This window comes from Notechis scutatus, chromosome 3, assembly GCF_049901735.1.
Source record: "Notechis scutatus isolate UNSWTSFEM ecotype Mainland chromosome 3, rNotScu1.2, whole genome shotgun sequence".
Taxonomy (NCBI): Eukaryota; Metazoa; Chordata; class Lepidosauria; order Squamata; family Elapidae; genus Notechis; species Notechis scutatus.
The window spans coordinates 185,428,239-185,454,588 of NC_142011.1; the positions used below are offsets into that span (position 1 = coordinate 185,428,239).

The 26,350-nt window shown below is 35.6% G+C and overlaps 1 protein-coding gene across 5 annotated transcripts in view; it reads left to right on the top strand.

The window, feature by feature from the left end:
• The window catches only part of VPS13B (vacuolar protein sorting 13 homolog B), a 319,343-nt gene that overhangs the window by 13,986 nt on the left and 279,007 nt on the right, over positions 1-26,350 (top strand). For all 5 annotated transcript variants that reach the window (XM_026690439.2, XM_026690425.2, XM_087962041.1 and 2 more), the window contains exons 4-12: positions 7,588-7,705; positions 8,305-8,472; positions 9,965-10,146; positions 11,845-12,019; positions 18,097-18,341; positions 21,632-21,727; positions 22,259-22,381; positions 24,029-24,166; positions 26,056-26,143. In XM_026690439.2, the coding sequence (XP_026546224.2) occupies positions 7,588-7,705; positions 8,305-8,472; positions 9,965-10,146; positions 11,845-12,019; positions 18,097-18,341; positions 21,632-21,727; positions 22,259-22,381; positions 24,029-24,166; positions 26,056-26,143 (1,333 nt within the window). The remainder of the gene's footprint in view (positions 1-7,587; positions 7,706-8,304; positions 8,473-9,964; positions 10,147-11,844; positions 12,020-18,096; positions 18,342-21,631; positions 21,728-22,258; positions 22,382-24,028; positions 24,167-26,055; positions 26,144-26,350) is intronic.

Consider the following 26,350-nt stretch of genomic DNA (forward strand, 5'->3'; position numbering starts at 1 on the left):
CATCTATTCCATCCATCATCTTCTCTTGAGTTATTTCCAAAGCTTCAGCCAGTATTTCTATCATTATCTCAGCTAGGTTTTGTCCTTTTTCTTCCTCTACGTTTTGGAATCTAAGATAGAATTCTGATCTATCCATCTCCCATCTCAACATACCACTTTAATCTTGTTCAACCACCGTTAATCTATTATCAATATTCAGAAGAACCTGAAGATTTTGAATTGCTTAAAATGAGTAGGAAATTTACAGCTCCTGGTTCTTCAACTTCTACTTCTTCCTCTCCACCATCTGAAGGACAACGTTCAATACAGACAATGTTAAAGCAAGAAAAAGAACAAGAAAAAGTGACTCTGCAGATGATTATGCAAGGAATTCAAAATATTCAAGCAAGATCAGAGAATATTGAAAAGAGAATAGAAAACATCGAACAAAGAACAGAGAACATTGAACAAAGAACAGAGAACATTGAACAAAGAATAGGGAAAACCGATGAAAAAGTGGAGAACATCCAACAAATGATGTTGAAGTATGATGAGAGATTCTAAAAAATTGAAGAAGAAGATAAACTAAAATTTCAATTTAATATTGCAGGCATATAATTAGTTCCCTTGTGGTGAATTATGTGTAGTTTCTTTGCTTCCCTTTGTTTCGGCAAATTAAAATTCTGAAGATTGCTCATCCATGATCCAACAACAAGTGGCTCAATTAAGTTTCTCTATTCCTTACTATCAGGAGCATCATTTATAGCAGGGCTTCTTAACCTGGAGTCTATGGATAGATTTCATGGGTTCACGTATTTGCATAGGGAAAAAACAACAGAATTTTACTTTCAGTAAATTCTAACTGAAATGTAGGCTTTTGTTCAATAATGAATATAAACAGCCAAGTAGTTAATAGCCTCTAAACTCCATAAATGTTAATCCCATTATCTAAAATTATTTGAATTATTTTTAAATATTTTGATAATTATATTTGAGCTGCTAAGCTCACTAATGAATTGTCATTTGTTATTCAGTCACTAAGTCATGTCCGACTCTTTGTGACCCCATAGACCATAGCATGCCAGCCTCGCCACTGTCATCTGTGGAAGTTTGCCCAAATCCATGCCCACTGTGTCGATGACACTATCTAACCATTTCATCCTCTGCTGTCCCTTTCTCCTTTTGCCTTCCATCTTTCCCAACATCTGGGTCTTTTCCAATGAGTTCTGTCTTCTCATTTAGTGGCCAAACTATTTGAGCTTCAGCTTCAGTATCTGTCCTTCCAAAAGGATTCAGGGTTGATTTCCTTTAGGATTGATTGATTAGATCTCCTTGCAGTCCAAGGGATTCTCAAGAATCTTCTGCAACAACAGTTTGAAAGCATCAATTCTTCGGTGCTCAGCCTTGCTTATAATTCAACTCTCACACCCATACATTACTGCTGGGAAAACCATAGCTTTAACAACACAGACTTTGGGTGGCAAGATTATGTCTCTACTTTTTAATATGCTGTCTACGTTTGCCATAGCTTTCCATCCAAAGAGCAAGCATCTTTTAATTTCATGGCTGCAGTCGCCATCTGCAGTGATCTTGGAACCTAAGAAAACAAAATCTGACACTGCTTCCATTTCTGTATTTAAAAAAATGTTAAACTACATTTAGGGCTTTCACTGAATCCTAAATCTAAAAGCATATTTTAAAGCAGAATCACAAAAAGCATCCTGGTCCATTTTAGCAATTTATATTGCTGAATTATAGCCAAGTAAACTTAATGTTGCATAGTATTGCTACTGACTTAACAGTTAACTCTGATTAAGGCTGGTGGGAAGGGAATTCATGCTTCAGAAGAGAAGTAATGGAATATTTTTGCAGCCTGTATTCCATCAGTGACTTCACTGTTTAATGAAATATATTTTATTTATTTCCCTTTTGATAAGGAAGCCCTAATGGTATAAACATCCGAATATTAGGAATTCCCAAATAATAAATTATTTTTAAAATGAATTTTCATTGCAAAATCAAATATTTTGCTTATCTATGTAGATTAGTGTATGACCCAATGTGCAATTGAGAAATACCAAGGCTATTTAAAAAAAGAATGGCAGGTAAACTGTCCTTGATTTGATGGCTTAGTTTTCTCCCAACTTGTTCAACTGTAATTTCACGCAGTTCTTTGTAGAGAAAACTGTCATGCCATTCTGTCATTTTCTGTAATACTTCTTTTCTACATATTTATTTACATGAAAGGTTTTGTCCATGTTGCCTTTTATTGATTTTTAAGAAGCCACTTTTGGGAGAGAATGTAAAAGATTTTTGTAAATTTAAATTTATTTCTCTTGATGGAGAAAATTTTATAAAAGAGGTAGATTTTGCCATATGTCTTAACATTGCTTGAATTCCAGGCACTTGCATTCCTGAGGGAGCACATTCTGTAGTTAGATCCCCTCGACCCATAATGCTTTAGCTCCGGATCTCATGCATTTGTCAGGAATTCCTAAATGTCGTTGTCCCATAAAAGTGCAGCTGTCTTGTTGGGTCATGGAGATGTAGTTACAGATGTATTGGATCCTAATTAGTGTGTGTAATTTTTGTGTGTGTAACAGACATATTAAAGTACAGTATAGTGCAATATATTTATGATCAACTTTGCTAAATAATGATTCTACTAAAAGTATGTTCAGTGTCAGCGCTAAAAGGATCACTTTCTGACTGTAACTGGAAAGCAGCCTAATCTTAGTTAAATAATTGAAATAAAATAAACACGTAACAGCAGGTGGCAGCACCTGGCTGACCTTGGCTAGGCTTGGAAGCTAAACTAGATTGGTTCTAATTGGTATTTGGATAGGGGACCTCAAAGCAGGGCTGTCATCTGGGAAGTTGAAAAAACATCCTAGAAGTCATTGCCAAACAACTTACGTATTGTTGCCAAGAAAACCACATGGATATTCTTTGAGGCCACTATGACTTGAGCTAAAATCTAGGTAGGCTTTACTTTATAGGAAGAAATATTTCTACAGAATAAAACAAACTACATTGTTAAACTATTTAGATTTAAAATCTTACTGTTTTAAATCAGATTTCAAGTTACAATCAAAAATATATTTTCTGGGTTATAAATTACACTCAGTGCAATAGAATTAATTTAGGACTATTTAGTCATTATAGATTTAAGTGTAGTGTCAACTATTTTAGGAACTCAAATAGCTTACTCAAATGGAAGGATCAATGTAAATACCTTATAATATTTGTATGCCTTCAGCTATACTATTTAAGTTCTTTGCAGAATAATCATTCTTAATCCTTGGGTTCCATCTTTAATTTAAGAATCTTGGCCAATAAGGCAATATTCCAGGAGTTAAAAATAATGCTCAATAGCACAAGCTGCTTCAGGGTTTTTTTTCAAATAATTTTCTTTTCTTCCTGCAATATGAGTTTATCACTGAACCAAGCACATTAACTACAGCATCATTTTTTTTGCACAATCACCTTCCGAAGTAACCACCATTCTAAAGGGTAATCACTTAGGTTTTGTTTGTTGCTGTTGAGTCAATTTTGACTCATGGTAATTACAAAAAAAGTCCATGGCAACATTTTTCAGAAGAATTTTGTCATTGCCTTCTTCTTAAGGCTGAGCGCTGGTTTTGTGTCCAAGGCAGAACTAAACTCATGGTTGTCTGGTTTCTAAATCTTTCTAATCCCTTAGTCATGGTACCAAACTGGCTGTCAGTGACTTATAGATAGTCCTCAAATTACAATCATTATGTTCAGCAATCATTCAAAGTTACAATGGTGCTGACTGAACAATGAATGATCCATAAAGTTTGGGGTTTTGCAGTGCCTCCGGGGTAACATGAACAAAATTTGGCCAGTTAGCAACCAGCTCAAACTTGTGACCAGTTGCAGCATTCCATTGTCATGTGATTACCATTTGTGATCTTCCTGCTAACAAAGTCAATGGGAAACCAGCAGGGAAGGTTGCAAGTAATATCCTCTCTTGGCACCCCATTCACATGCACCCACATCCTCTTTCCTACTTGCACACATGCATGCTTGCGTGTACCTAGCACCCTCTTGCCTGGCATTCTCTGCTTGCATGCTCTCTGTGCCTTCTTTCCCTAGCCCACCTATTCTTGTCCCATGTCCTCCATCCCCACCCAAATTGGATTAAACTACTCTTTGTGGCTGTCAACAGATACCTTGATAAATTGTGCTTTTTAAAAAACATTTGTTCTGGAAAGATTTCTAGAGAGAAAAACAGAAGTTTCAATTCAAGCTTTATTTTTAAATTTCTTTGACTAATGCTGTGTATTTCTTTACAGTACTCGTGAACATTTTTTAATGACTGCTACACAGAATAATAGGTTGCTTTGGTATTGTAATGTTTCCAATAGGTATTATTCTATGATTTATCAGTTTTTGATATTTCTACCAGTATGGGGCATTGGTTAATGTATCAGGCTAGAAACTGGAACACCATGAGTTCTAGTCTTGCCTTAGGCACAAAGCCAGCTGGATAACTTTGGTCCAGTTACTTTTTCTCACTCTAGGAAGGCAGCAATGGCAAACCATTTTTGAAAATTCTTGCCAAGAAAACTGCAGGGACTTGTTCAAGCAATATCCAAGAGTCAGACATGATTAAATGGAAGGGGAAAGACGTATCAAATGTAAACATTTTCTATCAATTTTCTCTTAAATTATAGAGTGGGGTAAATTTTATTGATTTTTTTTAAAGTCTTTCCACTGTAATGTATAGTAATTATTTGTTTAAAAAATTGCATATACTTTATCATAAAACCTTTTACTTCTTCTGCCTTGCTATTATTTTAATAGTAATTTACACATATGTCTTAATAAGCAACCTTGCTTCTGTATAAGCATTTCAAATTCTGCCATTTGTCTTTAAAACCCTCTGTTCTTAAGGTCACTTTTTATTCTTCCAGCAGTCTTTATAAATACATCAGCTGTGGTTAACTTTGGGCTTTGGCAGATAATTCTTTCTGTATCTTTAGCCTATTTCTTTTTCAAACATGATTCTCATAGAGTTTTCTTTAGCAAGGTATATTGAGGTACAAGGAATAGGAATATAAGAATTTCAACAGGTAAGCTGTTCTCAGTTTGGTACCAATTCAGCTCTGTGTATATTTAGGTGGAAATTGTCTGATTCCTCTATGCAGCTTTTCCACAAACTAGTAAACAGTCAGGTTTCTTCAGTGGTATTGGGGAAATTAGCAGCTGGTTGTTCACGTAACTGTCTCTTGAAACTTTATCAGTCTGGGAACCAACTTTTACAGCACCTGTCCTGTTCAGCATCTATAGGAAATTGCTGGGGAAGTCATGTGGGCCTTTAGAATCGGATGTTATTTGTTTGTGGATGTTGGAGATTTATTTGCTCTTTGTATCAAATTGTAAGGGAGTAGTCACTACTACTAAGTATTTCTTAGATTTGATAATGGGCTAATTAGGAAAAATAGAAACAGAGGTGCTGCTGTCAGTAGAAAACTAGTTGGGATTGAAGTTCAGCCAATTTGGGTTGGTTTAGAGGTAGACCAGGTTAGGAAAGAGACATCACAAGAATTATATTTTATTGTTTTGGAATATACGGTAGTAACAGAATCTTGAAAGGCTGCAGAGTTCTTTATATCCTCACCTATATCAACCAGATGTCAGAGGATATTTTGGGTGTCTTTTTCACATTTTTCCAGAGTGAGTTAATGTGTCCTTCCCTTAAGAGCTCGTCCATTCTTTCCTCAAGCTTATTTCTACATTATTTTACATGATTTTATGCTACTTTTAATTGATAAGTCATGTTTCTTGATCCTCAGCTGTCAATAAATTTACAGAAGATGTTTGGGCAAGAAGTACATTTATAGTTACCAGTGCAATAATTCCCAAGTCAGTCAAATTTGGCAACACTTGCATATACTTTGGTTCCATCTTGTTTTGACTACTTTAAGGGACTACCCTTGAAAATATTTGGAAGTTGCAATTGTTACAAAATACTGTATGGCATCTGGGCTGTTAACTATTGTCTGAACTGAAAAATGTGAATCAGTTGCCCATTGCTTACTTAACACAATTTAATGTTGGCCTGAGCCTAAATGGTTTAGAGCAGTGGTTCTTAACCTTTTTGAAAGAATTGCCCCGTTGAGCCACTGAGGAAGTTATCATCGCCCCCCTCCCTCAACATAACCTCTCAATCACAACACAGGGAAATAATTCTTCAATTTATGCAAACACGTTTTTTGTTTTCTTTAAAATTGTCATCAGGACATATCGATGCAAATAATTTATTTCCAGTCTTTTTCCCATATCTCAACTGTGTGAAAAATTCTGATGCCACCCATCACTTTACTCCCAAACTTCATGATACATGTATTTCATTATTATCTTATTTATTCAAGACACTTAAATGCAATGACCACTGAAAACAAAATTCAGTTGCAAGAAAATGAAGTGCCTGAAAAAAACAGTAACATTTAATGATTTAATTACAAGTGAATTTTAAGACGCAAAAAGAAATATAAAAAGGGCATAAGAACAAACTGCAATGCAGGAACTAAGAATTTCAAGACAAAAACTTTGAAACTAAATTAAGATTCGAGGAAAATATATATTCATGCACACTGTAAAAAGGGTTAAAAAGACACTAAGTAAAATTTTTACAGAAGAAAAGCAACAAAAATCAGAGCAACAAATTTAATGGGTAGAGTGATAGAGGCTGCTGCGCAACGCGCATGAACATGAGCAATGTATATTCACATATGTACGGTGTTCTGTACTGAAGCTAGCTGGAGGAACATTTTAAAACAGTTCAATCCACTAATAGCGAGCGATCTGATGTTTTTGTATGATAGATATACAGCGGTTCACTGTACGAAAAAAGTCTCGAAAGTGTCCCCAAAACTTCTCGCTCCATCACCCCCATATCGCCCCCCTTCCGTTTCTTCGCCCCCGCATCACCCCTTTTCGTTCCATCACCCCCAAAAAAACAAAATCTCTCCTTGGAGGGTGATATCGCCCAGGTTAAGAACCACTGGTTTAGAGCATTGTTTCTCAACTTTGGCAACTGTAAGATGCGTGGACTTCAATTCCCAGAATTCCCCAGCCAACTGTGGGAAATTCTGGGAGTTGAAGTCCATACATCTTAATGTTGCCAAGGTTGAGAAATACTGTTTTAAAGTACAGCCTATTTCAAGAATTGTTTTTATGAACCTGACTGCCAGTTGTAATCTCCAAGTGGAAGACCTTTTGAAGATGTCTCAACTGTCATAGTTTTATTTTCTGGCATATGTATGAGGACCTCTCACTGCATCATTTCTATTCTATGGAATGCTGGCTTTGGAGTTCAATTAGTTCCTACTTTCTTTGCATTTTGAACCAGGTATTTTTTTCTTTGCCAGATTAATGTATTTTAGTATAGATTTATTTTTAAACTTAATCTGTGTTTTGTTTTTAATCTGCCTTAAGTACTCATTGAGTTGAAAGCTGAGATATAAATGAAATAAGTCACTAATTGCAATTAAAGAAGGTACAAAAATGACCTAATTACCAAATGTTTGCACTTCTCATTTTGCTGATTTTAACAAATAATTTTAAAAAATATTTTAGGATGACCATGAAAGTTGTGGTTCCAGTTCAACAAATCGTAGTACTACAGAAGGTTCAAAAACGACAGTGAAACCAAGAAAAATTCAACAGATTTCTCCTGACCCTGATTTGCCACCAGGTGATTTGCCATATAAATATTATATTTGGGCACTTAATAACTCTTGTGGAAAAAAGGTTGTGAAAAAAAAGGTAGGAGATACAATGTTTGTAGTGGGCCTACCAACCTTTCTCCCAAATCCGAATAGAAAGTTTTGTGGGAGCATTAATTTTGTCATTGCCTTGAAATTTCTGCTTTGTTATTAAAATTAATTAGAAATAAACTTGAAAACTCAGTGGTTGATGTATTTTTGTTGTATCTTGACTTACAAATAGTACAAATAGTCCTTGTTTCACAACCACAATTGGGACTTGCAACTCTATTACTCAGCAAAGCGAGTAACATTTGCGCTTATGATCTTAACTTCAACTTTCCTTTGTTTTGCAGACCTGTGAAGGTTGCAAGTGCAAGGATTATTTGTGATTTGGGGGGGGGGGGAATGCCCATTCTATTTGATATTTATAAGTACTGACGATTAAAGACCAGAAAAGTTGATGACATTTGTTTTATTTAAAAGCTTTTTTGGGATTGTCAAATTTAACAAAGTTATTTTGTTTTAAGCAGCTTGCCGGTGGAGTTCCCAGATAAAAAGACTGACCATATTCATGTTTCCTTCTTAGGTTATGTACAAAGTTTGATTTGGCGGGTTATAAACAACGTCAACATTGTCATTAATAACCTTATACTCAAATATGTGGAGGATGATATTGTTCTTTCTGTTAATATTACTTCTGCGGAATGTTACACAGTAGATGAATTTTGGGATCGAGCCTTTATGGATATATCAGGTAATCTTTAAGTCCTAACTTTCTGCAGACTTAAAAAAAACAGCTCACTGTCTTCAGTTAAGGACACTGGGAAATGGTTGTACAGATAAGTGGGCTCTGTGAAACTCAGCAAAGAGATGATTGGTCCTGACAGGACATATGAAACATTAGACCAGTAAATTTTGTGGAAGAGATAACCTTTCGTGTTTCCTTATTGCATCCTTAGAATAAGAAACACCGCTTTTTGAGGGAGTGGGGAGCTGAGGATTCCAGATTCTACAGTAACTTTTTGAAATGGATACCAAGCAGCAGGATGTATTTGGGAACTCATCATGAGTTTAGTCTCCCTGGTGTTATTCGTTGATATATATGTTAAACAAATTCCGGGATATAAAGAACTGTTGTTGGAATTGGGTTTGTGTAGTGAAAAAAAGGACTAGGGGGTGACATGATAGCCGTGCTCCAATATCTAAGGCCTGCCACATCTGAAAGTTAGAACAAATAATCAGTGTAACAACATGCCTCCAGAAGTTGTGAATGCTCCAACACTGGAAGTTTTAAAGAAGAGATTGGACAATCATTGTCTGAAATGGTATAGAGTTTCCTGCTTGAGCAGGGGGTTAGACTAGAAGACTTCCAAGGTCCCTTCCAACTCTGTTATTCTGTTATATATCAAAGAAGCATACATAATCTGTGTGGTTGCTGGAACCTTTCCAAAAGTAAATGTGTGTTGTTATTTTTAAAGTGAAAGGAGGGTTATTTCATACATCAAAAGTAATTGCACATTTATTTTAAATGAAAGATAATGCAAATGCAGTTTTCATACTAGTGCTATCTATTATCTGAGGGAACGTCTCTTGCCGGTCACATCTACCCAATCCATTAGAGCGAGGAGGCAGGAATGTTGCAGGTCCCATCCCTGAGGGAGATACACCTGGTGGGACCCAGAAGAAGGGCCTTCTCTGTGGTGGCTCCCTCTCTCTGGAATATCATTCCTCCAGAGATTAGAATGGCCCCCACTCTAGCACTCTTTCAGAAGGCACTGAAGACCTGGTTTTGCCAGCGGGCCTGGGGAACCCAGAGCGGGATAGAGCCCATCAAATGGTTGTATGATCTGCTGTTGTCAGGGCGAGGGGGTGAGAGTTGGCGGATGATTTTTTATTTTTTTCAGATTTTGTTCTATTGTATTTTATTAATTTATTTGATTCTTTTTATTAGTTTTTATTGTTTTTATTTTATTGTAAGCCGCCTCGATTCGCCATGGGTGAATAGGCGGCAATATAAATAAATAAATAAATTAATTAATTAATATTGTATATTTTTTGTCCCGTGCACCTCCTTTTTGGAAGCATTGTTTCCAATGTCCCAATCAACAGTTGGTTGTTATTTTGAAAAAGCTTATGCAGTTTTGCCATGTATGATTCTTTCCATATTAAGCAGAATATAAATAATCATACAATATTTGTTTTGTCTTGCTATTAAAATTGAACAATATTTTTCTCTCTTTTCATAGCAACTGATTTGGTACTAAGGAAAGTGATAAACTTTTCTGATTGTACAGTTTGTCTAGACAAGAGGAATGCTAGTGGCAAAATTGAATTTTACCAAGATCCTCTGCTATACAAGTGTTCATTTAGGACTCGCTTGCACTTTACTTATGATAATCTTAATTCTAAGATGCCATCCATTATTAAAGTAAGTAGATTTCCTGATAATTGAGTCATATATTCTTGAAAATCCCAAAATAGATAACTGGAGTTTTTTTGAGGTACATTTGTGCTGAAACAAAAAAAAAAAGATATGAGAATTGTGTTCTGATCCATGACCATAACTTAAATTTCAGGAATTTCTGTGTTAAATATTAATTTCATCCATTTTATACAGTGATGTTACTTTGAAATTCTGGACACCTTATTTCTTTCTTGATATTGGCATGATTATGGTTAATAGAAAAGAATATAATTAAAGAAAAACAAATCACATACCCTGTTTCTCCAACAATACGGCCTCCCCCAATAGGAAGTCCCAGCATGTTTTATAGGCATGAAATGAAATTAAGCCCCTCCCCCCAAATTAAGGCCTATATTAAAACATGCAAAATGGGGGGGAATGGTGGGGGGGCTTGCTGTTAGGAAGTACTTTTGTTGCACACCCGGATATGGTGCTGCCTGCGTTGACCCCGATACTAAGTGCCTCACCAACGCCGAGGTCAACATCCAAGCCGTCGCCGCCCGCCCGTCCAAAGATGCAAGGGGGGGGGAATTAAGTCACCCCCGAAAAGACGGCCTAGCCATTTTTTCGGGGCTCAAACAAAAAAAAGACCCGGCCTTATTATATGAGAAACACGGTAGTTTGGAGTTCAGAATATTTTTCTGAAGTATTTTATTTTAATCTTATGTCAAGGTGACATATCTTAATATGTATCTTGGGACCAGCATCATCAGCTAAATCCAAGAGTCAATAGCACCATATATTTTTGGAAATTTATCCTATTTCTGACATAAAACTGAGGAAGCTCCATAACTTTTATCTATATTGAAGTTGTTTCCAGATGTGGACTTGTGTGTTGTAATTCATCTATCCCTATGTGCAGTTAATTTTACTAGTATTATTGATGCCACATGCTGCAATAAGTAGTTGTTTTGTACATAATTTATCCAGTAGCATGTGGTTTCAGTCTTCCAATGCAGGCTACCAATTCAACATAAAGGACATTGAAAGCAGTTCAGTGTAACTTCAATTTATTAGCTATAACAAATTTCAAACAGGCTTGACTGTAGAATTGAAGATTAATATTCAGAAATATTAGATCACTATCAACATTTTTTTTAAGGTAGTGGCCATTTTCTATGGAATTCTGAGCTTTATTCTCTCAAAGTAGCTTTTCCAATTTAGAATATGTCCATTATTATCCAAAATGCTTCAGAACAGGGTATTAAAGGTATTGGTTAGATCATGGACTTTTTTTTTGAGCTAGTGCTAGCTTTAACTATTCTCTGTTAGAACTATTAAAGAGAAAGTACTTTTTTTCAGAATTGTATCTGTTATGTCTATTTTACTGAAAACAAAAGTTTATATTTGTTTGGTTCCAAAGTTGTTTTGTATGAGAAGATAGAGCAGGGCTGTCAAACTCGTGGGCCACAGGCCGGATGCATCATGCACTGACCCTGCCCATGCCTGGTTTAGTGAAGGGGAAAAAAGTCGCGATACGTCACATGACAATGCCGTGACAATGTGAGTTTGACACCCCTGAGATACTTACCCATGACAACCTCACTGAATGTTTAATGTTTCTCTCCTATGATATCTATGTCTGTCAGTCTTCAGATGCTTCTTAAGCATGAGTGTTGGAATCTGATTATTTTTATAGTGGGCTCTTCTCTGTACTTACAGGTTCATACTTTAGTTGAAAGTCTGAAGCTTTCTATTACTGATCAACAGCTTCCTATGTTTATCCGTATAATGCAGCTTGTCATTTCACTGTACTATGGAGAAATTGGTAACTTTAAAGATGGAGAAAGTGAGCACCCCGTTTGTCACACCAAGGATATCTTGGGTAATATCTCAGGTAATAAGAAAGACTCTGACTTTGAAACAGATTGTTAATTTCTATAAAATTCAAAGACCCAATTTTTAAGGTGGAGTGTCCCACAACTGAATATTTTGTACATTGTTATTTATTAGGATTTAAATATTGAGCAAAAACGTGACTTGATTTACAGAAAAATCTATTTCATGATGTCTTGCACAGAAACATTTTTATTAAAAGCATTTTTTTCTTGTAAAAGCAAGTAGTGGAAATGCATTTTCTATGAGATATGAATCTTGTTCAAGAACCCTTATTGAGGCCATGAATGTATGTTTAAAACTGATTGCTACCTTATTGAGTCTTCCACAGATCTTAGGCTGGTTCAAAGAGTCACATTAATATTTTACAATAAGATGCAAAAAGAGTACGTGTAGAATAAATCTATTTGGGTTATTTATATTTTCCTATTATATAATTCAGTAATGATCAATTGAGAAGAAATTACTTAAATTATATTTACTACTATACTTGGTAGCTTTATTTAATGTAAGTTAGTATTAATAGAATTTCCTTCTTAATCTGAACACACTTTAGATTATTTTATTTCTCAATCATATCTAATGATACACAAGGCGATGTGAAAGCATGCTAACATTAATACCTTGCTTTAACTAGCCCTCTTTGAGGGATCCTTGGTGCTATTTGAGCTTGCTTGTTTCCTTACAGATGTTTCAATACCCGGCACTGATGATGTTACTGAATATTGAAACATCTGCAAGAAAACAAGCAAGCTCAGCACCAAGGACTGAGCTACAGATATTATCTTTTATTGCATCTGTGATAGATGTAGAAAAAGACATTTACAATTTAATTCAGATATGTGTACCTATATTATAAATCAATTTTTAAATGTTGGATAATTTGAGAGTAGAGAAAGTTGGTTTTTTTTTTTAGGTTAGATAACGTCGAAATAACATTAAAATGGATGTGCACTGAAAAGAGACAATATATCTGAGAAATACTATTGAAGTATCGGTGAAACAAAGTGTCTAGGTTTAGTGATTTTAATTTTTTTTAAATCTTGATTTTTAAAAAATATAACCGTGGATAGTTAATAATAACTAAAGAGCATTTTAGAGTGCAGTGCAGTGCAGTGTGAATTGAGAATAAGTGTCAAAATTTTGCCATTTGTGCCCCTTAAAAGTAATGTGTACTTTTATGCAAACATCTGAGCCTATTTACATTGAAAGTGAAACCTACTTCATTGAGTAGCCAAGTTTAACCATTTAACTGTTGTGTGGCTTTCATTAGATTACTGTAGGAAGCAGAGCTGTTTTGCCTTTATTGTACTGATTTGGAGGAAAAGAATGATAAACTCTGTGTTGGGTCCATGTGGATTTGTTTCCATTATTTTTATTGGATTTATATGACAGCCTCAGAACATACCACCTACAAAGCTATCTGTTGTTTCTTCTATTATTTAAATGAAAAGCTAAACATAGGTGCCCCATCTCTTTAATAAGGAAGTTTATTATAATAACACACACACACACACACACACACACACACACACAACTGTTTCTCATTGAGTTCTTTGTGTTATTTCACTTTATAATGAACTTCTCATACTTGGAAAAACAGAGTGTGGAGCACTGTCTTTGAAGGATTGTAGTTATATGTTCTTGCCTGATTCTAATAATATAGAGTAGTAGTTAACCCAATTAAACATGAGGTTATAAACTTTTATAAACAAATATAAAATCCATTTATCCTTCCTTTATCATAAAACATTAATTCTCTCTACAAAAATTGTTTACTTTTCCTTATTGATCATTCATTTTTGTATTCAGTTCGTATTCACCTATATTTGTTCTTGACCTTACTCTTCTTTTCCACATATACTTCTTCGGTACTCTATACATACTACATTTAACTTTTATGTTTCTCTTATATAAAATGTTATCTTCCATGTAAGGCTTCTTTTGAAGACATCCAGAAATTGCAGTTGGTGCAGCATGCAGTGACCAGGAATGCTTGTGTATTATCAAGTGTTCATCACCCTCAGCATATTGTACTTGTATCGAGAGCCAAAGACATTGGGTGTTTTAATATTTTATGATTCTGTATTGCTGTTTCCTACTGGGAGTCTTGCAAATATGGCCGTATACAAAGATAGATAAATAGTCAGTCAGTAGAAGTACACAGGGATTTTGACATCTTATGGAAAAGAACTCATTCCTTACAAGAGAGGCTTAGCTGTAAATACATTAAACTACCAATGTGCCTACTAAATAAATAAAGTGACTCTTTTATTTTCATATGTGATTTATTTTCACCACATTGATTGATTGATTGATTGATTGATTGACTGACTGACTGACTCTGACTCTCACTCACTCACTCATTCATTCATTCACTCATTCACTCACTCACTCTGTTCCAGGACTGATATGGCTGCCTGTCTCTTAAATGACTCTAGGTGACTCATAACAATTCATAAAACATGCTAAAAGCTCCAAGCTCCCATCAAGTTATTGCTTTTAATAACTAGCTTCATATTCACACAAAAGATTCTGTAATTCAAGTACTTACTTTGTGATAGGATTTCTCTGAATTAAGTAATATACCATCACTTTCTCACTTTCATTCATTTCTCAGTGATTTGCTAAAGAGCAGAAATCTAGATTGCATATCTCCCCTGAAGCAAGAAATTGAAGTGTGCTTTTCATATTTTGCCCATTGCCACTTCAATTCTGTCAAGTATCTTCCTAGATATATTTAACAAACTAATTCCAAACTAATTTTGTACTTACTCTTTCTACTCTTCCTTTGTATAGGAAAATATTATTGCTATTCTTCTAATTATCTAGTCCAGAGCCAATCTTCATGCCATGACCATGCCACAAGTCTCATGACCATTTCATAAATAAACTAAATTTAGATTATAACATTTCTCCAATTATACAATCCCCACATGCAGCCTTACTGTTTTTGAACATTCTGGCAATATTTAGGCATTCCTTTTCATCATTTTTTCCTCAAATAAATGCTAACATTCATATCATTTGTTTCAATTCCACTTTGTTGTATTTAATTTTATTTACAATATTTATGATTCACCCAAATCTACAATTACTCTGGGCAAGCTTACAAATAAATTATATGCAGCCAAGAAAAATACAAGAAACAATTATGTAATTATAGCAAACAATAATAAACCAGAACCCAAGACCTACTGAAACAATACCATACTTGCTTTCTAAATGCAAGCAGTGTAGTCTTGTGGCCTTCTGAGGAGAGGATGTTCTAGAGGTGATATTATCATTCCCATACAAATCTTTAAAATACATCTTCCAGTACCTCCTCACTTCAATTTCATCTCAAATTACTTCATCACTTTTTAAAATCTATTCAGTCATACCCATACTTACCCACACCACTTAGACAACCATATATCCTTTTTGTAATGTATATTTCAAGTCCTGCTTTTTAATACCTCAAAGAAGATACCATGTGGGCCCATAGATAACTGTTACCTGGTATTATTGTTACTCTTGTTGTTAGAGCATGGCATTGTTACATTAGCCAGGGCACCACAATGCTATTGCAGAATAGTAGTTCGGCTGCCAAATTACCATAGTAGTTCGGTGGCTACAGTTCTATTGTAGGAAACACTTGGGAAATGCTTCCCAAGGTATACCACAGGAGGGCGAGCTGGCTTTGCACCAGAAAGAAGATGAGCATCTCTTCATGCAGCATCAGCCAAAGCTCCCTCCCTTCCCCAGAGCCGCCTCATGAATGAACATTGCAACCGAGCTGGCAGAAATCTGACTGTCTGCAGCTTGTCTTCCCACAAAAGTAGTACCTATTTATCTACCCACATATACCCATAACTCAGTGGTGGGATTCATTTTTTTTTACTACTAGTTCTGTGGGCTTGGCCTGGAGGGTGTGGCATGGCAGAGGAAGGATACTGTAAAATCTCCATTCCCACCCCACTCCAGGGGAAGGTTACTGCAAAATCCCATTCCCTCCCCACCCCACTAACCTGCTTTCCAGCTCCGTTCTCCTGTGCAGGGCAACAAAAAAGACCCAGCCAATCAGCTGGGACTCAGGAGGCAGAGAATAGGTGGGGGCGGGGCCAGTCAGAGGTGGTATTTGCTGATTCTCCAAACTACTCAAAATTTCTGCTACCAGTTCTCCAGAACTGGTCAGAACCTGCTAAATACCACCTCTGCCATAACTGATATCTGCTAACTTCATGGCTTTAGACAACTTAAAATAAAAGTAGTCTGAATGGCCTTGGGCCCATTACTCTCTCTCAGCGCAACTCACTTCACAGGGTTGTTGTGGGAGAAAATAGGAGGTGGTAGGAATATTAGGTATGTTTGCCAGCTTGAGTTATTTATAAAAAAATAATAAAGGTGATATTTTTTAAAATCTAAAAAAAAGACTTTTATTTTGTAGCAATATAGAGAAGGTATAGACTAGGTTATGAGCCTTAGACATGTCTTAAACACGTTTCTTGCTTACAGTAAAATAGGACAGGCCAGATTGGGCCAATATACCCAAGCACAACCAAATCTTATTTTACTATATGCAGTGCACCTTACATAAAAACATCTGAACTAAAGTCTGCTTTCTTAGCCAATCAACATCATACCAGCTAGGAGTTAAATGCAAAATCCAAAAATCACCAAGTCATCCAAATAGTCCAAGGCTGTTTCTTCTTGCTTCTTTTTTCCACTTTCTCTTCCTGGGGTTCTATTATTTTGTTGCCAAGTTTCAGTTAGAATGTATCTTTTAGGAATCTTGTTAAGGTTTCACTGTAAGTTCCTTTTTGTTCCAGGCAGTCTCCTCCATTTTTCCAGATCCCGCCCTTTTATTCTTTCCTTTTCTCTCCTTTCCTGCTTTTAAAGGTTTTTGAGTATCCGAAAGTCTTTATTATCCCTTTGACATTTTATTTTCAGCTTAAATGCCTATTGATGTCAAAGTGGATTTTTGTCAATTTCTTACTTAAATCTCTTAGCTGTCAGTATAAGGAAGGGAAGAAAAAAAAAGTCAAATCCTTTCCCTTCCCTCTCTCCTTCGCTGCTTCAAAGTCTTCTTTGGGAACAATGTTATTTTTTATAGTTCAAATTCCAGAGTACCTTACGTTGTTGCTTTTTCAGTTTAACCTGGTCAACCAGAACTTTCTCTTCTTATCTTCCTCCTGCACATTCTTTTCCGGTCGAGTTCTTCTTTGAGGTGGCCATTTCTGGCCACCACTGCAACCACCTTCAGGAAAGGGCTTTGGGAGGAGAGATGCGGTTCTCCTTGACCCTGCTGGTAGTCTTCCCCGTCTTCACCACCTCTACGGGATGGCTTAGCCCCGAATCCAGCTGGCTTGGGGCGCTCCGGCGGTGAGCACAGATCAAAACTGCGCACAATTGCGGATTTTGGTCCGTCACCGAAGAAGATCAAACTGGAAGTCAAAATTTTTGAAATAGCTTCTTCTTTAGGATAATGTTTTCAGCTGTTCAGCAATACAAGTGTTTCATATTTCCTTGAAGTTAGGAAGTAAAGTTGAAAAAAAGTGAGAGGTTGTGGGGGCATTTATTTTTAAACTAATCAGGGCCCAAATTGCCAGTTTATGATAGCAATATTAGTATTACTATGTGCAAGCTCACTATTCCGGGTTTAAATAAGTAGATTGGCTTTATGTAATCTTTGTGCCAATCTTTGTGCCAATTCAAATTGTTATCTTTAAACAAGGCATATTTTTTCCTTAAAATATGACTTTATAGATAGATTTTTAAATTTAAATCGATGCCGCTCATATATAACAAAAGTATTATATATGAGCAACAAAAGCTATTTTTAAATATATAAACATATTTTAATTATATCAAATACATAAACTACAACCCTTAATTGCACAATGCATTCGGAAATGGATATTTTATTGATATGTTCAGTCTAACAAACAAGGAAATTAGATCCTCTCTTCATGTTAATTATGACAAGGCATCAGGCAGAAAAAATTCTTTTCTTCTACAGAGGTAAATACAAATTGGCTTCAATTTTTTGTGACTAAAATTGCATTGTTAGCTAGCTCTGTTTCTTTATGTTTTAAGGTGGAGAAGATGAAATAGGCAAAGACATTTCTCCAGAGTTTTATATTTCACAAGATGATGATCCACAGCAAGGGTGGGTGTCATGGGCCTGGTCGTTTGTACCTGCTATTGTGGGCACTGATAATGAAGACACAGATGATGTTGGAATGGATGATGGAACGATGAACCAACAGAAAACTCCAATCATTAAGGATCCCGTTGTTTCCATAGGATTTTATTGCACAAAGGCAACAATCACTTTCAAAGCAAGTATTTTATTTTTAATTCAAGTATAATTTCAGCTGTATTTAATTGAGTGATGAGTCATGTGCAGTAGGTTCAAACAATATCGCACAAATTCTAATACTGGGAGAAAATGTATATAAAATGTATTTTTAGATGAATACTATAGCAATCTTTCTGTGGTATATATAGCATGCAACCTGTATGCATCCATTCAAATTTAATTCCATGGAATTCAATGAGAGGTACTCTTGCCTAAGTAATAGTAATGAATCCTTAGTATCTGATTTTTATTTCAATTGAAGAGGGTATATGTTGCTTAGGGTTGAACTGTGGAGTTCTTGATGCTCTCTGAATTTGGTTGCTGTAGTTGTTAAGCCAGGACAGTGCGTCACATGTCAGCAGCCGGGGTCTGCCCTCACACTTCTGCCCTCTTCATTTCTCCCAACCTGCCTATCACGTCCCATTGCTGCCCCTTTAGTGTACTGTATTCTTCTGCATACCCTGCTACTATCCATAAATGACTTTCACCATCTTTTTCGTTCTGCTGCTGGCCCAGTATACAAGTACTGGGATCATCCCAAGCCCTGGGATGTGTGCACTATGCAGTGAATATGACGGGTTTAAAGATACTCACCTGCCAAAAGGTTAGCCCAGGAGGAGACAACAGGATAGGGAGGTGTGCAACAAGTGTCCACCCTATAAAAATTGATAAGGTGCATTGCACAAATCTATGACAAAGACCCAAAAGCGGGATCAAACAACTGAGAAATAATAAATGAAGAAAGGAATGTAAGCACCTTGGGGGGTGGGGGAGAGGTTTAATTTTCTACAGTTTTAGTTAGTTATTGCTTCCTGAACATTTATGGCATTACACATGCTTCTTTGTTTTCTCTGTCAGTAATCCTCTGACAGAATTAGTCTAATAGCCCCAAATTGTCTGTTAAATCTCAGTGCTAAATGAAGATCTGAACCTAGGCTTTCTTGGCCCAAAATTGTTATTACTACATTTGATCTATAACATCTATGTTACAAAATAAAAATCATGGAGTTCTTAGTGATCTCTGAGCTTAGTTGTTTACTTGCAAGCATTTCATTTCCCAACTAGGTAACATCATCAATGCCTAACGTTATCACAGCCCAGGTATCATCATGGATGATATGACCTAGTTAGGTAACGAAACATTGGCAAGGCAGGTGAGATCAGTCTCCCAGGGTGAAGGTAGAGACTGTGTGGGAGATGCTGTTTGGGATGGTACAAAACTGGAAGTATAACGATGCAGGCTTCACAGATGCGGAATGTGCATTATCAGCTTGTGTTGGAACACGCCTGGAAAACCAGAACTCAGGCTTCAGCAAGGAGTGGAGGTGAGTCCAGCACTAAGAGTTAGTCTGTGGTAAGATGGGCAGCCAATAAATTTTACAAACAAATAAAGAAACCTACCCATAGGCCTTCTGCTTGCTTTTGCTCCAGTCTTCTTGCAAGGGCTCACAAATGGCCAGCAGCTTCCAACATGCACTGCCTAGTGTGCGTCAGAAGTAGACCAGGAGAACTGATCAGTGGGGCTTCAGCAAGGAGTAGAGATGAGATCAGTTCTGGCAGAACTTACTCATAGGTCCTCTACTTGCTCTCAGCCCAGCTTTCCCCCTGCAAAGCCTCCTGAATGGCCAACATCTTCCCTTGTGCTGAAACATACAAATCTTGCAACTCCTTACACTTCTTCCAGTTCTGTCACAACCCCAGATGGCATCTCCCAACAACTTCCATCTTTATCTCATGAACTGCCACTCCTACTTCACACAGCTTTGCACCTCACTGTCCTACTAGCTATTCCCCAGATGGGCCTGGCAAGCTCCCTTCATCAGGTAAGGCTCCATCATCCTGCTGTGCTCACTGTGGCTGCACCCTCTTCAACTGCCTGGATCCTGGGTCAACATCAGGGAGAAGAAGACGGTGAAGGTCAACTGGAGGCAGCAGCAGCAAGAGGATATCAGGGTTATAGTATGCGGTAGAGTGCAGGGCACTCAGAAGGGCAGAGATGGTGGGAAATATGTGGGGGGTGAAGGGCTCCAGCAGTTGTAAGTGTGGGCGGACTGCAAAGCATCTGAATTCACGGAACCACCTGGGCGCTGCAGTGGAGTATCTTTGGGAACTGGGCGCAGGTCTTTTATTCAGTGCTGCTTTGACTTCAAACAGTTACTGAATGAATTAAGTCAAAGACCACTTGTAACTACAACTCCTTAAGATTGACCACTTTAGCTATTCTTGTACATTTCCCTGCAATAAAATAATTTAACCATATTCCAAAATTGTTAATGTTACTTTCCTACATTATAAATTGGAATTTATAAAGGTATTATGGTGGCATTTAGAAGGCAAACATTAGAATCTATTGTTCTGCTTGAATGCTAAAAAATGTATGGAATTAATTTGTGGTTCATATTTTGGTTAAAAATAAGGTCAGGTTTCTGCATTAGCATTCTGAGTAGCTGATACTACTCCAGCTTTAAAAAAAATCATACCAAATTAAATGTAGCATTTTCCTAATGTCAGAAATTGTTCTTGCAACGTTTGAGTTCTTTTAATCAATTAATTGCTTTTCCTCTACAATAATTGCATACAGCTGAAGATTTTTTCCTGTTTTACTTGAATGTTTGCCTTATGCAATTGTCCTTTAAAATGTCAACCATGTGTATACCCAGTCAGAAATGACAAAGTAATGATAACTTCTAGAAATTTTGTTTTATGAAAAAAATTAAAAGAAATTATTTTGGTAGTTAAAGATGAATAAAGTGCTGGAAACAAGCAAAATATTAATATACCTATTTTAGTGCATAATGTTAACCTTTTTAACCAGTGAGTGAGTGTATGAGTGAGTGTGTGTATGTGTGTAAAGTTGAAGTATTTTCTTATGATTTCATAAGGGTCAACAGAATACTTCCATCTTTTAAATTACTTCCTGTATTATTACAGTGTGCTTCATAACATTTGGTTTTATTCATAGACTATGTTACACCTGCACAGAGTGCACAGATTTATCTTTTTTTTCTTCATTTTTTATGATTGGAGAAAGTAAAAGTATTTCAGATTTTTTTTCCCAATTGTAGCAGTATATACGTTAAGCCAGTGTATTTATGTCCAAGTTATTTTCTGTGTGGACAATATGTCATAGCTGTTTAGTGTACCTGTTTCCTGCATTATCATATTCACCAAAACTAAAATCTGTCATCATTTTTTTCTTATAGAATAATGAGATCTTGCATGTATTTAATTTTAATGTTGACTAATGGTAAAACTCATATTGTTACACAGCTCACTGAAATGCAAGCTGAAAGTAGTTATTACAGTCCACAGAAAGTAAAATCCAAAGAAATAATTTGCTGGCAACAAGAAGGAACTACAATTGAGGTAATCTTTCCAGTACTTTTGTACAGTGTTAATTTATTGTAGAAATCATGGCATCAGTAGTTTTTTTATCAGTATTATTATTTTCAGCTGGCAATTACAGTATTGTTTTTTTATATTCCTCTCTTGTTGGACAGTTGTAATTATTGAAAGAGATCCATTTTTAGATTATAGTTATACACCAGGACTGAGTTATTTTCATGTCTTTCCATTAAAAGTATTCTTTTATTTGATTTATTTTTTTAATTAAGTATAGTGAGCCTACATATAAGATAATCCATAAAGCTATTAATTTCACTGAAGTATCCAGGATTGTAAATTAACTGGGAAGTCAAAAACATTCCAGAAAAATGCAGTGGCAAATCATGTATATTCTGTTTTCAAGAAAACTGAATAATTTTGTCTAATTTTCACCAGAAGTTGAACTCTTTGTGTGTCTTTATTTTCTTGTTTTATTTATATATGCATAACTAGGTGTAAGATCCCATTGTAGTTTGCCCTTTGTTTTTATACCACATTACATTTTCTTCTCAGGCCCTTATGAGAGGAGAACCTTTCTTTAATTGCCAGATAGGATTTGTTGGTTGCCAAGCTTTTTGCCTTAAAGGAATCATGGGAGTTAAAGATTTTGAAGAGAACAAGAATAGAAGTGAATCAGTGAGTATAATTTATATTTTATTGGATCACAGACACGCTAATGTGTTAGAAAGCCTGGAAACAGTTTTATAAATTTTTAAAAGATCCTGACTTAGATCCAGAGTGCCATGTCTCATCCTGAAAGTCAGAACAGGATTTAAGTAGCACTTTTTAAGTGATAGTAATTTTGAAACTTTTTTTTAAATTAGGGCCTCAGTGATTTAAATATCAGTGAGAACAAAAATCCCAATATTGTATATGTGTTCAGTTCATGAACACATCTGATGTACATTTTTAGATCTCAAAGTAAAAAAAAAGAAATGGGCAGGACATTTCAACTAAAGAGTTGATAACATTTTGGGAAAATTTCTGTATTTATCAATATTAGTATTCATTTTGTTCAAGCTCTGGAACACTCTGGTGTGTATGTGTGTGTATAAATATATAAATAGAGAGAGTATATAGATTGATAGATAAAGATATAAGTATAAATATACTATAGGTAGATATAGCTATAGATAGATATAGTCTCTGCATATACACACATACTATAACGATTGGGTCTTGATAATTTTCATCAAAATACTGGAATTATATAATTAATAAATGCTATTAAAGTATTATTTTCACTAAATGTCAATTTCCTGTAGTAAAAACTCTAGCTGAGTGTGATCTGATGTAGGAGATAGACCGGCTGACCAGGGTAAGGAGTCAAACAGGTAATTAGTCTGGAGTCCCTATATATGTGTAAGAAGTTGAAAACTGACCTTCCCTGAATGCCATTGAAATTTATCTAGTTTCACCTTGCTGCACCATCAGTCTGAGAAGATTCCTACATATAGGCTTGAGCAAAAAACCATCTAGTTGACATCTTTCGATGGGAATCTGGTTGTTTATGCCTGACATACATGAGGTAGCATATATAATGAAGCAAACTGTATACTTATACAGAGCATAAGTATAAAATTTAGGGCAGAGTAGGTTTAATTTGCTAATAATGAGATTTGGAAATCTCCAAATCTGACTTGCTGCATAGTATTTTGTGGTAACCCTAGTAACTATGAGATATTTTATGAAATTTAAAAGAAAATACAGGTACTCCTCCACTTATGACCACAATAGAGCCCAGAAATTTGGCCATGAGTTGTTGCTGTCATATGTCGAGATAGCGCATGACCAGATTTGATTATGATCCTTTTTACGATGGTTGCAAAGCAAATCACTGAATCATACAGTTGTTAAGTGAGTCACATAGTTATTAAACAAATCCATTCTCTTGAATGCTGTTTTTCTGTTACAAACCAGCAAAAAATGTAGCAAATTGCAGTACGTGTTTGCAGAATACTACAGCCAAATGTAAATGTGAACCAGTTGCCAAGTCCTGAAATGTGATCATAGGATCACAAGGGGAGTAGCAGTCAGAACTTTGATAATGGATCATAAGTAGCTTTTTAAAAATTGTAACTTTGAATGGTCATTAAAAAATGGTCATAAGTCAAAGACTACCTGTAAAGATATCATGTGTGTTGAATTAGCAAAATGAGCAACTTCCACTAGTTACTATGTATTGGAAGTAATCTACATTTGTGAAAAATAGGTTTATTTCAGTTCTATGCTGTGATTTCTTTATATTCTTACATATTTTAATTTTTTCCCCCTTTATTCCAGGAAGCATGCTTTTTCTACTGTGGAGAAAATCTCAGTACAAAAGGGATGGCATATCTTACTAATTCACTATTTGATTATAGAAGTCCCGAAAACAATGGTGTCCGTGCAGAATTTATTTTGGATGCAGCTGCTCATAAGGTCTTTTTCATCCCTAATTTGAGTTAGCTTAATAGTCAGATCTTCTGTCTTTATACACTTTACGTTTAGTAGATACAGTTATAAAATTTGTGTTATGCAATTTCTTAAAATATTTTATTACTTGCTGGCCTTAATTTTTGTGCTAAGAAAGGTATATGAGAGTTATAACCAGAAACTCTTGGAATATGTATTTTTCTTTACACTTCAGAGGCTAAAATCAACATGAGGTGGCCAAGTGTGTTACTTCTCGTGGTGTAAAAAATTAAATTGGCTCTTTTTAATTGGATAGAATCTTCAGTAGGGATTAGAAAGAGCTTCTGTTTAAATCATTTTATGTAATGAAATTATTGATCAGTTGTGGGTAGGCTACTATCTTGCAACCTTAACAAGATTTTTGTGCTTATTAAAATGAGATAAATGTAGTATGTTCCCTTAAGCGATGCCAAAGACTGCCAAGACGTAAATGTAAGAAATCAAAGTTAGTATATTCATTAAACTACTTAACTTTTGATAAAATTAAAGGGCAAAAGTTATTTGGTATTGGAATATTCAGAAGCAATAGGCTAATTTTCTAACAATGTTCACATTCAAATTCTTTAAAGCAATACAGTCTTAATTCAAGTGTCCAGGATTTTAGGTTTTTTTTTTCAAAAGAACTTTTGAGATCGTCCAATTAGAGTACAATGCATGACAACTAAAGTTGGGATAGAGAGGTGGAAGAAACTTGGTAACAATTTTGAAGCAGCACCTCAAGACGTTAATTGCAATACAGTGGTACCTCAATACTTGTCTGGGATTCTTTCTGGGAGGCTTAATGAGTACCAAAAAGAACGAATACCTACCATGTGACCCTTTTAGGAGCAGCAGGTTATGAGGCAGCTGATGCCAGCAAGTTTTACCTTGCATGTCAAGTTCCGGGGAAAAGATAAGTATGGGGACAAGATTTTTGCATCAAAAAGCATCGAGTATCAAATTCGATGAATTTTGAAGCAGTTGATACTAAGGTACCACTGTATTATACGTGTAATTTCATTATTAATCCTCCATGTTTCAGTTATTTTCAATAAAATGTGGAATTAGAAACATACGTTGAATTGCATTTTCCATTTTTTTTCTCCTTCATGTGGTATAGAAATTTTTGGAGCTTTTCTCAATCCATTTTGTGTTTATTGATTACTTATTGTTTACTACTCACTTCAAACCATTTATAACATCTTAAAAAGTAACAGTAGATGTATAATTCTTAGAAGGCTTCCTTCCTTTCTTTGTGAGAAGTCTCAGTTTATATGGTGAACTTTCTATCAATTCTCAGTCTGATGTAACTGATACACTTACTTTGTTAAAGCTTAAAGTATTCCTTTATTAGTGGTACATAGCTTCTCCTCAGCTAATATCATCTTCAAGTCTAATGATATGATTAGAATGTTATTTAAGGTTCATTGCTTCCTATAGACAATGAACAAACAATTCCTACAGAGTTCAAATAAACCTAATTGATTCAGATTACATTTCCTAAATGTTTTGTAAATTGCAAACGTTAGATTTTAGTCACCTGGTTTACTAGGAAGTAAGAGGTCAGATTGAGATAATTCACTCAATTTAAGGTACTAATTAACTAGCTTCTGTTGGTAAAACTGAACAAAAGATCCAGAAGGCTTATAGATGCCCTTTTGTGTAGCCTGGTATGGAAGTTGCATTAGCTGTTTGAAGGATGAATTCTTTGACTAACCTCTGTCCTTTGTATTGATAAGCTTTACCATGTATTCATGCACAAACCCAAACAAGCATATATCTTTAGTACTTCTATATGGCTCTGATACTGCTGGGTTATAATCTCAAGATTCTTTCTTAAGAGAACATTAGTTGTATGTACTTTGCTTTGTTGGTAGGAGATGTACACAGAGATAACAGGAATGCAAAGGTTTGGGGCTTTCTACATGGATTATCTGTACACAATGGAGAGCACCAGTGGCAAAGGTACTTAATTTCTTTGTTTGCTTTTCTCTTTGAATAACAGAAACAAAAGCTTATTCAGAGGCACCTGACAGTCCTTGACCGCCTGTCCTTAGGCTTACCTTTTAAAAGCCAAACTTAAATCTGGCCTGATTTCTTTAATGCCTGTTTGTCCATCATCCACCTCTTGTTTTTTGATTTCAGAATAATATGCATCAAAATATAGTGATA